At 50.0% G+C, this 14,380-nt stretch overlaps 1 protein-coding gene across 1 annotated transcript in view; it reads right to left on the bottom strand.

Annotated features, from left to right (window-relative positions):
• LOC116909256 overlaps positions 1 to 14,380 on the bottom strand; it is a 91,064-nt gene that overhangs the window by 49,821 nt on the left and 26,863 nt on the right. The window contains 13 exon segments of the mRNA XM_032912778.1: positions 3,380 to 3,474; positions 3,701 to 3,761; positions 3,764 to 3,863; positions 4,594 to 4,785; positions 5,499 to 5,654; positions 7,338 to 7,404; positions 9,637 to 9,706; positions 9,709 to 9,757; positions 12,958 to 13,039; positions 13,041 to 13,093; positions 13,242 to 13,312; positions 13,462 to 13,538; positions 13,540 to 13,600. Coding sequence (XP_032768669.1) covers positions 3,380 to 3,474; positions 3,701 to 3,761; positions 3,764 to 3,863; positions 4,594 to 4,785; positions 5,499 to 5,654; positions 7,338 to 7,404; positions 9,637 to 9,706; positions 9,709 to 9,757; positions 12,958 to 13,039; positions 13,041 to 13,093; positions 13,242 to 13,312; positions 13,462 to 13,538; positions 13,540 to 13,600 — 1,134 coding nt within the window.

The raw sequence follows: 14,380 nt of genomic DNA, 5'->3' as shown, positions 1-14,380 counted from the left end.
ATCAATTTGGTCAGGGTCCCTTTTAGAGTTCTATTCATTCTCCCTACCTGTCCTGTGTTGGGAGCTATGCCCTTGAAGCCCTCCATTGTTGATGTTAGAATTAAGTATGACTAGGTTCATGGAAAATCCCTAGCCAGCTGCAGAAGACTAATACAAATCTGGTGGTCAAGAAAAATAATAATATGATAAAGACATCCTGCTGACTAATAGATATGACAAACCTGTGACCTTTCTGACAATCTGTCAACATCAGCCTACTCCCTGACCACATGAATATTGTGTCCTTGGCCTGTGTAAATGTTTCATACTTCCCCATTCCCTCTGTTACCCATGTTATGGTATAAATTCAGCCTTGGGGGAAAATAAAATTGTCGCCTTGTTCAGACTCTTGTCTTGGCGTCCTTCTTCGCGTCCCTTGTCCCCCATTCTCTTCCAGGTACCCCAAGACCCTTCGCTTACAGTCCTGAACTTTGAGGTCTGTAGATACAATGTAATTTCCAATCGACCTCTAAATCCCTGGCCACACCCTGGCTTACCTTGGCAATGAAAGTGGGGCCGTTGTCTGACCCGATTACCTTGGGCACTCCAAACAGAGGGGGTGGGGAGATTTCTTCTAGTATCTTCTTGATGACTACCGAGGCCATCTCTTGCTTAGTGGGGAAAGCTTCTACCCATTCCTGAAAAGGTATCTACATACACTAGGAGATACTTGTAACCATATTTTCCTGGTTTTATCTCAGTGAAATCCACTTCCCAGTAGGCCCCGGGCTGGTCCTCGTGGAGCCTCCTGCCAGAGTCAACTTTCCTGAAAACATTTACCTTTTGGCGTGGTACATATTGGTGGACTATCTGCTCCACGAGATACCTGAGACCTGTGACGTAATATTTAGTTTTTGAAAATGTCTGGATGAGTTTGCTTACCCCTAATGAGTCCATTGATGCATTTGTTTTATCATGGCCTCTGCCTGTTTTTGTGACAGGATCTTTTTTCCCATTGAGGTGTACCAGAGTCCCTTCCTTGGCCTGGCTGGGTCATGGAGGGCCCTTAACAGAGCCAGAATCTCTTTTTTCTTGCCCTCAGATGTCAGCAGGCCCCTCTGCTCATGGGCTGTGGCAAAGGCATACCTGCTCTCCTTATAGATGTTAAGTCTCTTTCTCAGCTCAAGGGCTTTGGTGAGGGCAGTGAGCTCTGCCCTCTGAGTAGAGGTGCCCTCTGGTTGGGCCTGAGTCCAGATGACTCTGTTTCCATCTACCTCTGCTGCCCCAGCCCATCTTTTTCCTTCTCTAAGAAGCTGCTCCCATCTATGAACCAGATGGCATCTACCCTCTCTGGTGACTGGTCAGTCAGATCTTTACGCCACCCCTGTGCTTTAGTGAGCACCTGCTGACAGTCATGAAGGGGGTCTAAGTTGGGGTCCGGGGCAGGGTTGCAGGGTTCAGACTTGTAGGGGCAGTCTGGGATCACAAGGAACAAGTGGGATACCCGGGCCACACCAAGGTCTACCATTCTTCAGGTAGTCCATGAGTATCGTTTGTTGCCTGTAGTCCCCTGTACTCAAGGTCTTTTGCTGGACACTAGCCCATTTGGGCATAGGAGCACAGAGTGTTGAGCCCCCATATTCACAAAACAACTGGGTGGACTTCCCTTCTATCTTTGCGCATAGCCAGCACTCTAGGACCAAGAGGCTTGCCTTCAGGGCCACCAGAGAGGCCCCTCTTGTTCTTCCTGGGGCAGTCCCTGACCCAGTGCCCTTTTTCCTTACAATAGGCACACTGATCTTTAGCCAGGAATTCTCTTCTGTTGCCAGGTACTTTCCTCCTAGTCTCTCTAACTACTATGGCCAGTATATATTCCTCTCCTGTCTTTTATCTCTCTTTAGCTCTCTAACGTCCTCTTCTTTCTGTCTCTTTTTCTTCCCTGGCTTCCTGTTCTTTTTGCCTTCTTTCCTCTTTCTCTTCCTCAGTCTCTGTTATGATATCTTCCGCATCTTCCTCTATAGCTACTAGATGCTGTCCACTTATGTGCACAGACCCTGAATCACACTTCAACCTTACTTTCTCTGCAACTTACACTAACTCTCAGCAACTTAGCTTAACCCCTCAAGTTTCTGCAACTTTCTCTTCATATCTTTCCCTTACCTTAGCCAAATTGGTGGGGCATTTTCCAGCCCCTCAGAGACCCACCGTTGGAGTCTGGCAATAGACCAGGCGCTCCCTACCTTCAGGGCTATTAAAGTCAACAGGCAGGAGTGAGGGTCTTCCATCCAGGTCTGGAACATTCTTTCTGGCCTCTAGTAGGATTCTGTATTTCCTTGGTGGTAAAGAAGACCTGTAACAGCTACTAACAAGCATCTCAAGTGGGCTGGTGAGAAAGGAAGAGAATCTAGAAAATAGAGGTCTACTGAAGAGGACAAATAGCTTCAGTCACACAGCCAAATGAGGAAGCGTTCTTGGGACGAAAAGGCCAGTGCTAAAATAAGCACAAGCCTTGTGCCTATGAACAGAAAGGTGAACAGAGGGGCAGCTGGTCTGTTACTGACTGTCTCTCTGGACTTAGATTCTCCCTTAAGGAGTACCTCTCTTCAGTGTCAGCTTGGTGACTTCGTCTCTCAAGAGACCTAGCCTCTAAACGACACTAGGCTTCCAGTAAGAACTAATAACAAAAGGATGGAGAGATGATTAGGACCTGGGTGCTAGATGCCAAGCGGCTGACAAAAGAATTGTATGGCTCATCTGCTCCCTGGAGCACCTTGGTGAACACGGAAGAAAAGCCAGATTTAGGGGGTTGTGATCTGATTGATGCCTTGGGTATCAGAGAGTAAGCTATGGTCAGAGATAACTGGTTCACCTGGGGCTATCAGGACTTTTTCTGCTGCCTTTCCTGAGGCAGGAGTCAAAGTTGAACTGGGCTTCCTGCCTCTTACATCCAATAAAGAGATTGCTAATGCTAGAATACTAACCTTTAATAGAACTATAGCCTCCCTGTGGCTCTGAATTCCAGGACTGCAGTAGCAGTCCCTTACCAAGCTGTCTCACTGGGTTAAAGGTCCATGGAAAAGAAAACATTCTCACTTTCTCCTTAAGCTGTTATTGGAGGCAGGAGTATCAGGAACTCTGCTGCTACTGAGTTTGAGGCCAGCCTGGGCTACATAAGCCAGCCTGGGCTACACAAGACTTCATCTCAAATAAACAAAACTAGTTCATCAAACACCTTTATGCATAAACATTTAGAAGTGACTTTGGTGTTGTCCCAGGGTGGAGTACAAAAAGCAGGTTGCTAGGAGGTTAATTAAATATCAGTGGCACAAATACTTGTGGAGAGAAATTTGAGGTTATCCCCTCCACACCCAGGCTGAGAAGCAGAGGCCCAGCTGCCTACCTTCCTCACTGGTACAGGAATGGGACTCAGAGAGGTTGTGACTGTCACTTACACTCTTCACACTGTCACCAGTGACAAGATACAGCCTGGAACTAGTGGAAGAGGATGACACTTGCACCTCAGGCCATCCCTCCTGCAAGTCCTCCCTCCCCCAGCAGCCTGCCCCACCCGGCCCCTCCCTCTCCATGCAGGCCCCAGCCCTCCCATTTCTTTCTATAAGCAGTTCACTTCTCCCTCCCCCCATTACCTCCAAGACACCTCACCCTCCACACTGCAGGCTCTGCCCACTGCCAGCTCCCCCTGTGGTGAAGGCCCCCCCTGAAGCTGAGTAGCTCCCCTGAATCCTCTGGGGCATTCAGATGTACTTTGAGGTCCTGACCTTAGCTTGGATACTGCCATCTAGGCTAGTGGTGCCATGGGCACGGGTCAACCATCTCAGCCCAGTCTGCCCCAGGGTTCCAGCAGTGCCCATCTGAGCCAAGACCTGGAGGAGGGCCCTGAGGGAGAAAGAACAAGGCCCGATCCCTGCACCCACTGGTCCACTTGCCACACACTATCCAGTCCTCACTGTCACAAGCCCATTTTACAGATGGAGATGCTGAGCCTCTAAAGGGCAGAACCATCTTCCACTGCCATGGCTGGGGGCCAGGACACAGACAAGATGATTGAGCCCCACTTCTACGTCCCACTTCAGTCCCCCTACTCCAGACAACTGTTAGAGGGTGTGATTAATGTCTCTGTTCTCAGTTCCACCCAGGACCTACAGCTTGGCTGGGTAGTGGGGCAAAAGACCCTGAAATGAGACTGTGACTTACATCCACTCTGTTCCGTCCCTTCTGTGCCACATGGCCTGATCCTGTGGCAACTTCGTTGGAATCAGTTTCCTCACCAACAGCAGGATTAAAGAAGGACCTGCCCTCCTTGCTCAAAGGTCACTGGGGTTTGTGGAGCTTGAGTTTGGGCCCTATCACCTCCCTTGGGAGGCACGATGTGGTGATCCTGGCCTCAGTTGCTGACTCCCCAGTGCAGCCCTGAGCACACAACTTTACCTGTCTGAGCCTGTCTTCTTACCTGCAGAGGGACCTCATAGCCCGAGAAACTCTCACGGTTGTTTGGTTTAGCAGACAGCAGGCAGGCAGGCTGCAGAATGGATGCCTCCCCACAATGTGTGTGACATCCAGTGCCCACGTCCCCAACTCTCCATCCACCCCAACTTGAAGAAGTCTGTTACTGGGCTTGAAGTAACCCCTCAGGGAGAGGTCTGAGAGTTGTTGGAAGTCAGCCACTCCTTGGACCCGGATGCTGACTGTAGCCAAGGCTTGGAGGCTGAGCCTGGCTGTAATGCCAGACACCGTGGGAAAGAAGACCTCCCCCAAAGCCAGGGTCAGCCTCCAGATCACCTGTCCCTGTGGCCAGAGAACCACAGTGACAACCCACGGCCAAGAGTAGGGACAGATGGCTTTAGCATGGAGCACAGGATACCTATGTATCCACAGATACAGGCGGGGGGAAATGAAGCCACGAATATGAATGGTTGGCCCAAGGCCACATAGTAAGCAGGAGTAGAGCCATCCTGGAAATATGACAGTCTGCTTATTGATTAAAGGCCAGCTATGCATGTGGGGACACCGAGACACATCCTTCAGTGTGTCTTAGGCAGACCCAAGCACTAACTTAGTCAGTGTTGGCCCTGCGAAGGAAGCACGCTGGTTTTATTTAACATCTGTTTCAAAGCTGGGGTGCAGAGCTCCCGCTGAACATACCTGAGGCCCAAGTAGGAGGTGGTGTGGGTAGAGGTCTTAAGCTCAGGTCCCACCCCAAATTCATGTCCCAAGGTCAAAGGTCAAAGGGGCAGGGAATAGAGAAGAGAAGCAGCTAGGATAGGGGTTCCAGGACTGTCACAGAAGCAAAGGAAAGGGACTGGGGACAGAGACACGAGGCAGGACACAGGGCTGGGGACAGAGACACAAGGCAGGGCACAGGGCTGGGGACAGAGACACAAGGCAGGGCATGGGGCTGGGGGCAGAAGATAGAGACAGGAAAGGAGCAGGGGACAGGGGGCAGAGAGTAGGGGCAGAGTAGAATGGAACAGGAAAAGTGGGGAAGGGACAGAGAATACCTTCAGAAGCTCAACAGTGAGTTCAGCCAGGCACAGAGACCAGCGTTTCCTGTGGCCTCCCAGAGGCCCGCAGTCTATGAAGCTCAGCTCATGCCGGAACATTCTGACACTCAGCTGACAGCTTGGTGCCCGCCTTGCCCTGTGCTGCTGGGCCACCTGAGGAAGAACCCCAAGTGAAGACAGAGAAGCAAAATGGGGTTAGAAGAGAGGGTGGGCTCTGCTAGAAAGGTCAAGACATGTGGGGCCTAGCCCACCAAACACAGTCTACCACACATGTTCTTTGACGTGCATGTAGCACCCATGACCTAGTACAGACACAACTTCCTAGAACAGGCACAAACGAGAAGCCAACTCATACCAGCTGCAATGGTCTGGCCCTGAACTGAACTGATTTCCCTGGTTCCCGCCTCAGCATCCACTTTCCAGATCCCCTCCAGCCACCAGGCTGCACCAGGCCTCGGCCTCCCTCCCTGACTCCAGGCTACAGGCCTTGGCCTCCCTCCCTGACTCTAGGCTGAGATGCTCTCCTCATTCCTCATCATTTTTCATGCTGTGTACTCTTGGTTATGTAAGTAGACTTTATTTTAACATTTTGGGCTGGAGAGATGGCTCGGCAGTTAAGAGAGAGCACTGACTGCTTTTCCAGAGGTCCTGAGTTCAACTCCCAGCGACCACATGGTGGCTCACAACCATCTGTAATGGGATCCCGTCCCCTCCTGTGGTGTGTCTGGAGATAGTTACAGTGTACTCACATATAATAAATAAATAAATCTTAAAAAATGAGAAAGTTCAATTTTTACAGAAAATCCAAATGCAATCTATCTTTGAAGAGAGAAATAGTATTTTGTCCAGCCACCCTCGGTAGGGGACAAGAATGAGCTACACCAAGAAGTAGCCACCCGTTGTAATGGATGCTCCTCCCTTTGTCTTGCCAACATGGAGGTCGAGTGTCTGTTGTTCCTCTCTTTGTTCTTGAGATGTGAAGAAGTGAGGGTAAAACACGAGAGAATAACAAACGAAGGAGAGTGTGTTCCAAGACAATTATTTTTTGAGAAACAGAGTCCCATGTAGCCCAGGCAGGCTCTGCCCCTCCGTGGTGCTGAGGCTTGCCTGGAAACACATCCACTTCCAAGTCCTAGGGTTACAGGCACGTGCCACCATGCCCAGCTGGAATAAAGTGTTTATTCCTGGCCCACCTGAGCTTTGGGCTGACATCTGGTCTGTGTTTAAACATGTCAGTACACACCCAAGCCACCCACATTGCTGGCTCTCAGATGTACACAGAAATGGCATTTTACAAGAGCAAATGCTGTAGGCAGAGTGCCCGTCTCGGTCCCCACCCTCCAGAACACACATGAAAGGACTGTCCTCACAGTGTCTGCTAAAACAGTAACCAGCAATGGGGCATGATCATTCAGCAGACAGGCTTCCCGCTGCAAGGTACACAGCCTCAGACACTATACACACATCCACAGAAGCCGCTCTCAGCCCAAGTGTTCACTTCATTTTATCTGTTGACACGGGGTCTCATGTAGCCCAGGCTAACCTCGAACTTGCTAGAGCGAGACTGGCTCTGAATTTCTGATCCTCTGTCTCCACCTATTGACGCCTGTATGGGTACAAGCATGTACCAGCATACCTGTTTTTATGAGCTGTTGGGATCCAATGTGCACTACTGAGGTGGGGGCAGGGGGATTGTCACTGAGGTCAACCTGAGCTACACAGTGAGATCTTTATCTCAAATAAAACAAAAATTTAATTTATCAATAAAGTGCTTGTTGCGAGCATGAATAACTGAGTTTGGGTCCGCAGTCCTCAAGGAAAACATAAGCCAAGCACAGCAGTGTGCCCTTTGATCTTGATCTGGGGAGGCCTGGAGTCAGGGAGGCCTGGTGCAGCCTGATGGCTGGAGGGGATCGGAGAAGGGAATGCTGAGGTGGGAACCAGGGAAAGCAGTTCAGTTCTGGGCCGGCGCATCACCACTCGTCTGAGCTGGCTTCTTGTTTCTGCCTGTTCTAGGAAGTCTGTCTGTACTGGTCACCACCATGCATGTCAAAGAACAAATGCAGAGTCTGTTGGGCTGCGGCCCTACGTGCCCTTGACCTTGCTAGTGGCCCACATTTGAGAACACACACATATGTATGCACACATGCATGCACATGTACAGATACACATAAACATTCATACACACACCTGTATAGACATACATACATACATATATACATGTACACACATTTTTACATGTATGTGCATGGACACACATACACATATACAGAAAAGTGGAAAAGAACCCAAAACTAAACAACAAAACCATTCCCAGTGGAAGAGGATAAAGACATATCACAGACTGGGAGATAGTATTTCTGAGTAATATACTGATAACAGGGTTTACTTCTAAAATAAAGAATTCTCAAAACCTAGTAAGAGAATAACCTGATAAATAAAATGAACCTAATATTTGAATATACATTTCGCCAAAAAAAAAAAAAAAAACACCTGGGTAGCAAGCAGATAGGAACTAACTATCCACAAGGTTTGCAAGAGGTCTCAGGTACTCGCAGCCAAAACCGATCATGTATGTGGTGGAGGAAGAGAATCAGGAACTGAGATTTGTCCTCTGACCTCTGCACACGTCCTGTGACACACACACACACACACACACACACACACACACACACACACACACACACACGCACATACACACACACTGGGCATGATGGTGTGCATCGTTAATCCTAGCACATGAAAGGCAGAGACAGATCTCTATGAGTCTGAAGCCAGCTGGTCTACATAGTAAGACCCTGTTATAAAAAAAATACATAAAATAAAATCATAAATAAGGTTCACCACCATTAGTCACTGGGGAACACAGATTAAAGTTAGAGATTAGCCTGGCAGGGTTGAGCAGGCCTGAGATCTCAGCACTAGGAGGCTGAGGCAGGAGGATCATGTATTTGAGGGTAACCATGGGCTAAAGAGCAAAGTTTCAGGTCAGCCCAAGTCGTATGGAGGGCCTGAGGTCAGCCTAAGCTACATAACGAGACCCTTCTCAAACAAACAAACAAACAAACAAACATCAACAACAGCAGCCCCTGCTAGGTAGCTCGGTGGCAGTGGAACGGTGCCTCTCCAGCATGGAAAGGCCCTCGGTTCCATCCCCAGGCTGCATGGGTCAGGGGAACCTCACAGCCATGGATGAATGAAAGAGAGCAAGAGTGTGCATAGACTTTAAATCCATGTTCAGTTTACAAACGTCTGAGGGAATGCCGAGCACCCTACTGTGGCAGAGAGCTTCTCAATTGCTCCCTGGGGTGGGAGCAGGACTGGAAGGAGGCGTATACAGAGGATGAAGGTGCTTGGTCCTCACCTGTGATCCCATCAACAAAGAGGCTGAGGCAGGAGGACTGTAAGTTGGAGACCAGCCTGATTACAGAGTAAAACAGTCTCAAAGAAAACAAACCAAAAAAAGACTCCTATGAGAACGATAAGGTCATTAGATTTTCGGTGAGGGTGACATTCGTTCTCAGATTGTATCACATGCGTGTGTGTGCGTGTGTGTGTGTGTGTGTGTGTGTGTGTGTGTGTGTGTGTGTGTGTGTATGCCAGAGGTCAATTCCTCTCCAATTAGCGCAGAGCCTCTCACTAAAGCTGGGCATCTTGGCTAGCTAGCCACTAACCACCCAGTTTCACTGCACAGCACTGGGGTTAGGGGTGCATGACACTGAGCCCAGCTTTCCAAAGCTGAGGTTTGAAAGGCAGAAGCCATTGCCATCAGAAGTTGGTCTGGTGCTTCCCTACGTTAGGGATGGTTAAGGACTAGAAGAGAAGATGGAGGGTTCTCTGGGATGAACAGAACGGCTCAGTTCTGGCCTCGCTGGTGCACAGAGGAGGGGCTTTGGGCCTTTACCGTATAGAGGTTACACTTAGACAAACGCCTTTTCAGCACCAGGCGGGCCTCGCCAGCAGGTGTCCACAAGGGATCCATGAGCACCTAAAGCTTCAGTCTTTCCAAGAGCCATGCTGGCGTCTGGGTCACTGGCTGGGGGGATGGGGTAGTCAGAGCACACCAGACTCATGGCCTTCTCCTGGAGGTTCTTCGTCTTTCTGTATCTTTCTCTTGGACACTCAGCTGTCCAGCCTGGGCTCTGGCCCTGAGGGAATCTCTGGTTCCCCCTCTCTCTTCTTTTCCTGCCCCCAGAGGGTTGGAGGCCCAGCAGACTGCGGAGGATGTCTTTTGCATTTTTCAGCTGAAGTCCCAGCTGCAGAGAGAAGCCAGAGGCTCACAGATGAGTAACCACATCACACAGGTGATCAAGAGCTGTAGGACTGGGAACAGGGACCTGGGAAACAGACCTGGAGTACTCAGAGCTCCTCGGGAGGCCACCTGGGCTCAGGAAGCAGGGTACCACCTTGAAATTCTCAGGCAAAACTTCCTATGAATCCTTTAGGTGTTTGGTTCAAACGGCGCCCCCTCCTGGGCAGCCTTGCTTCTCCCATGTGAAGCCCAGGCCACACACATCACACATCCACTTGGGTTCCCAGCACACAAGGTCACACCCAGGCCTCTCGTGGGAATCTGCTGAGTGGTGTAGGGACTCACGAATTACCCATGAGGCATCTGCTAGCCCAGATGATTCTCAGAAGATGATAGGTGAACAATTTTTTCCCCTGGGGGCTGCAGTGATGGCTCAGAGGTTAAGAAAAAGCACTGACTGCTCTTCCAGAGGTCCCGAGTTCAATTCCCAGCAACCACATGGTGGCTCACAACCATCTGTAATGAGATCTGATGCCCTCTTCTGGTGTGTCTGAGGACAGCTACAGTGTACTCATATACACTAAATAAATAAATAAACAAATGAATAAATAAATAAATAAATCTTTAAAAAGTCCTTTTTCTGTCTGTTCTTCCTTCCATCTGTGTGTCCTTTGTCCTCTTGTTCACTCTCCTCTCCCCCCTCGGTCCCCTCGAATCTCTTCCCCTCCCCTCCTGCCTCCAGATGTCTTTGATGATGTTTAGAGAAAAATCACAAGGGGCGGCACCACCCCCAGCTGGCAGCATCTGGGTGACAGGCTCTGGTCTCCATCAATCAGAAAAGGTTGGGAGAACACAGAGCAAACGTCCTGCAGACAGACTCCAGGGCTTTGGGGCCAAATGTCAGGACTTCACAACAACGCACAGGACACCGGCCTCAGAGATCTTCCATTTTCCTGGGCACTCAGAAGAAGAGAGCTTGCCTAACATGCACTAGGGTCCCAGCACCAAAAGGGGGGAAAAAGGAGGGAGGGAGAAAGGGAAGGAGAGAGGGAGGGAGGAAGGAAAGAAAGCAAAAAGAAATGAAGGAAGAAAAAAGAGAGAGAAAGAAGACTGTGGCCCCACAGCTCATTCATTCCTCAAGGTGACAAGTAAACACTCTGTCACATCACACCACTCCCTTCCATGCTCCCTCTCTGCATACCTCATCCCTTCCTTCCCTCTGTTGCCTGTGAACACCACACTTTTCCTCTTAGCAGGCTACTCTCTGACCTCAGCTCTGCACAGGGAAACCTTGACTGAGTTTAGAATTGCCATCCATCAAAACACACCTCTGGGCCCATCTGTAAGGGAGTTTCCAAAGAGGCTAAAATGAGAAAGAAAGACCCACCCTAAGCTTACTCCAGTCTATGAGCTGGAGTCCTGGACTGAATAAAAAGGAGAGACTCAGAGCAGGTGATAGGGTTTGGCACATAAAGGCGCTTGCAGCCAAAGCTGATAATGTGAGTTCTATCTCTCAGACCCTCGTGGAGGAAGGAGATACTTGACTCCCACCCCCTGCATGCATGTAGTGGTACCCACGTGCTCCACCCTGACAATTTAAAAGAAAAAGAGAAAGCAAGCTGTGCACCAGTGCAGTGTGTGCGCACGCATGTGTGTGTGTGTGTGTGTGTGTGTGTATGTGTGCACAGATACACATACACATGATCTGCTTCCCAAGTGGATGCAGTGTGACCAGCTACCTCACACTCCTGCTACCTCCATGACTCCCTGACATAATGGAGTGAACTATCAAACTCTCCTCCCCTCAGCTGTTTTTGTTGTGCTTGTTTCAGCAGCAAGAACTTTAATAAAATGTCCACTCTTCGTGTCTCACCTCAACCTCATATCTTCAAACACAGTTTAAAGCTGCCATTGTCACATTCAGCTATCTTCCTCTGAACAGCACTGTGGCCATCTTCACCAGACCAGCTGTGTCAGCTCACAGACAGTCGCTGCTGGGCTTGTTGGCTGTTGATCCCTTGTGGAAGGAAGGGCTGAGGAGAGCCACCATTCCTCTCAGTGGGATAGATGCCATTCAGTCCCAATTGCATGTGGCCTCTTGGCCTTGGGAGGGGCCAGAGTACACAGGCTAGGGGCAGAGATTCCCATCTCTGCAGTCATGGAGTTATGGAGGAGCTGTCGTCCACGCTCGCTGTAGACCTTCCAGCAAGGCTGCTCTGCAGGTTAGCTTAATGAATTCATTGGTTCCTCAGGGTGAACTCTGGAGAACTCAAACCTTGGCTTGTTAGAGCTTTGGTAGGAGAGGTAGAAGTACTCCCCCCACCCAGCGAGAAAATTCCCACAACAGCCTCCCAGAATGAAAAGTTCCAGACAAGCAGGAACCATGGCTTAGTGGTTCATCACTGTGTGTCCAGAGCTGAGCACATTGCTTGATACAGTGTCAGCTAGAGGAGGGATATTCCTGCAATGGATCGTAGGTGGGTGGGCAGGTAGAGAGAATGTGGATGGGTGGATGGAGACAGATGGAAGATGGGAATATGAATGGATGGGGGAGGGAATAAGAGCGATAGACGATGGTAGATGGATGGATGGATAGATAGATAGATAGATAGATAGATAGATAGATAGATAGATATTAGGATATATGAATGGATCAAAGAGATGGATGGAAGGATAGATGGCCGAGTGGGATGGGTGGATGGATGGATGGACAGACGGGTGGGTGGATGGATGGATGGACAGACAGGTGGGTGGACAGATGAATGGATGGTTGGATGGATGGGTAGATGGACAGATGGATGGGTGAATGGATGGATGGGTGGATGGATGGATGGATGGATGGATGGATGGATGGATGGATGGACGGGTGGGTGGGTGGACAGATGAATGGACGGGTGGATGGGTGAATGGATGGGTGAATGGATGGATGGGTGGATGGATGGATGGATAGATGGACAGATTGGAGGGTGGACAGGTGGATTGATGGATGATGGGAGGGATGAGATGTATCGAAGGATGCTTGGGTAACATGTGTGGACAGATGTATGGCTGTATCTATGGGCAGTAGGTAAATAGGTCAAAATGATAGATGAATGCAAAACAATGGATGCAAGGGCAGGTGAACAGACAGAGGGACAGGTGAGGTCACTCCCAGCCCCGCCTCCAGGACAGGCCTTAGGGGGAAGGCAAGACCAGTACTCTTACCTCCAGCAGGTTGCAGGCCCGGCCAGCAGTGTGGATGGTGAAGTTCACCATGGCAGAACAAGGGAGGAAAGAGTTGGGAGAGGAGGGTCCTCTCCAGGTTGGCTCCCAGGCTCCTTAGAGATAGAGAGGGTGCATCCTGCCCCCAGGAGAGCGTTAGCCATTACCTCATCCACCTGATGGAGGTTGGGAGAGGTGCCAGAGCACCCTCCATACCCTATGCTTCCCAGCATGCATGATGTGGTTCAGGGACCTCAGCTGAAAAGACCTCTGCTCCTCCCACCCACTGCCCACTTGGAAATCCAACACAAGCCCTTGAGAACAGGGTAATCTTCATCATCGAACTCCAGCTCTCTACCTTTTGAGACAGGGCTCTGTAAGTTGTCCAGGCTAGCCTCAAACTTGTTCTATGTAGTCAAGGCAGAGGAGAGAGTACCCTTAGCCCCTGTGTTCTGGGAGATTGGAGCTCTGGAGTTCCCAGGCCTTGCGGCCCCAGGTGAGCCATACTTGAGTGGAAGGTGACATCAGAATAAGACGAGTGTGTCTAGGTCTCTGTCTGGATCTGCTGACTGAGGATGTCCTCAGTGTTTCAGGGGATCATCAGTCTCCAGCAGTCGCAGGATGGGGCTCCACACAAAGGAGCCCACTGAGGCAGAGTGGTAGCAAGAGATGCATGGTGAGCCAAGGCTCTTTGACTCAGCCCAGGCCTGCCATGCCCCTGCGTCTGGGCCGCTCAGGACCTACTGTGGTAGCTGACAGGAGTAGAACCCAGCCTGTGGATGGAATTCTGATGAGCTACCCTGAAGACAAAGGAAAGTTATGAAGTGGGATCCCTTGGCTTGAAAATCAGACCCAAGTCTGAACCAGTTCATTTCTACAAGTACAAACTGTGTTACCTCAGGATGCTGGTATGCCCTCTCTGTGCCTCATCTGTGAAATGAGGATACCGTGCTTTATTTCAAATTCTTATTCCACCCAACCCCTTTAAAAACTTTTCTATGTGTGTGCGTGCGTACATGTGTGTGCATGCATGTGAGCTCAACTCACAGGGCTGTTGGCGAAGGCCAGTCAAAGGCCAGAGAGTCTGACATCTCAGAGCAGACAAATAGGGGATGTGTAAACCACGAAGGCGACCCTGTCAGAGCCCTGCAGGGATATCGCATGTAGGTGTGACTCTGTAGGGTTATCAGAGCCTAATGGGAACCCTGACCATAGGGCTTGATAAGTCACAGCTGGAAGCTACTCAAACATCTGGCCATGGGGCAGGGAACCCACTTATCCTACTGGGCAGCACACAGCTTGCTATCTGTGGCCCCTGTATGATCCCTTGGAGGAGGCTTAGCAGGCTGACTACTAAGATTCAAGACAAGGTCTTCCCTACCTCAGCCCTTCCCTCCGCGTCAAGCCTGAAACGAACACTACGATG

This window comes from Rattus rattus, chromosome 9, assembly GCF_011064425.1.
Source record: "Rattus rattus isolate New Zealand chromosome 9, Rrattus_CSIRO_v1, whole genome shotgun sequence".
NCBI classification, from domain to species: domain Eukaryota; kingdom Metazoa; phylum Chordata; class Mammalia; order Rodentia; family Muridae; genus Rattus; species Rattus rattus.
Note: the sequence above shows the minus strand (reverse complement) of the source record. Positions and strands in the feature narration are given on the sequence as shown.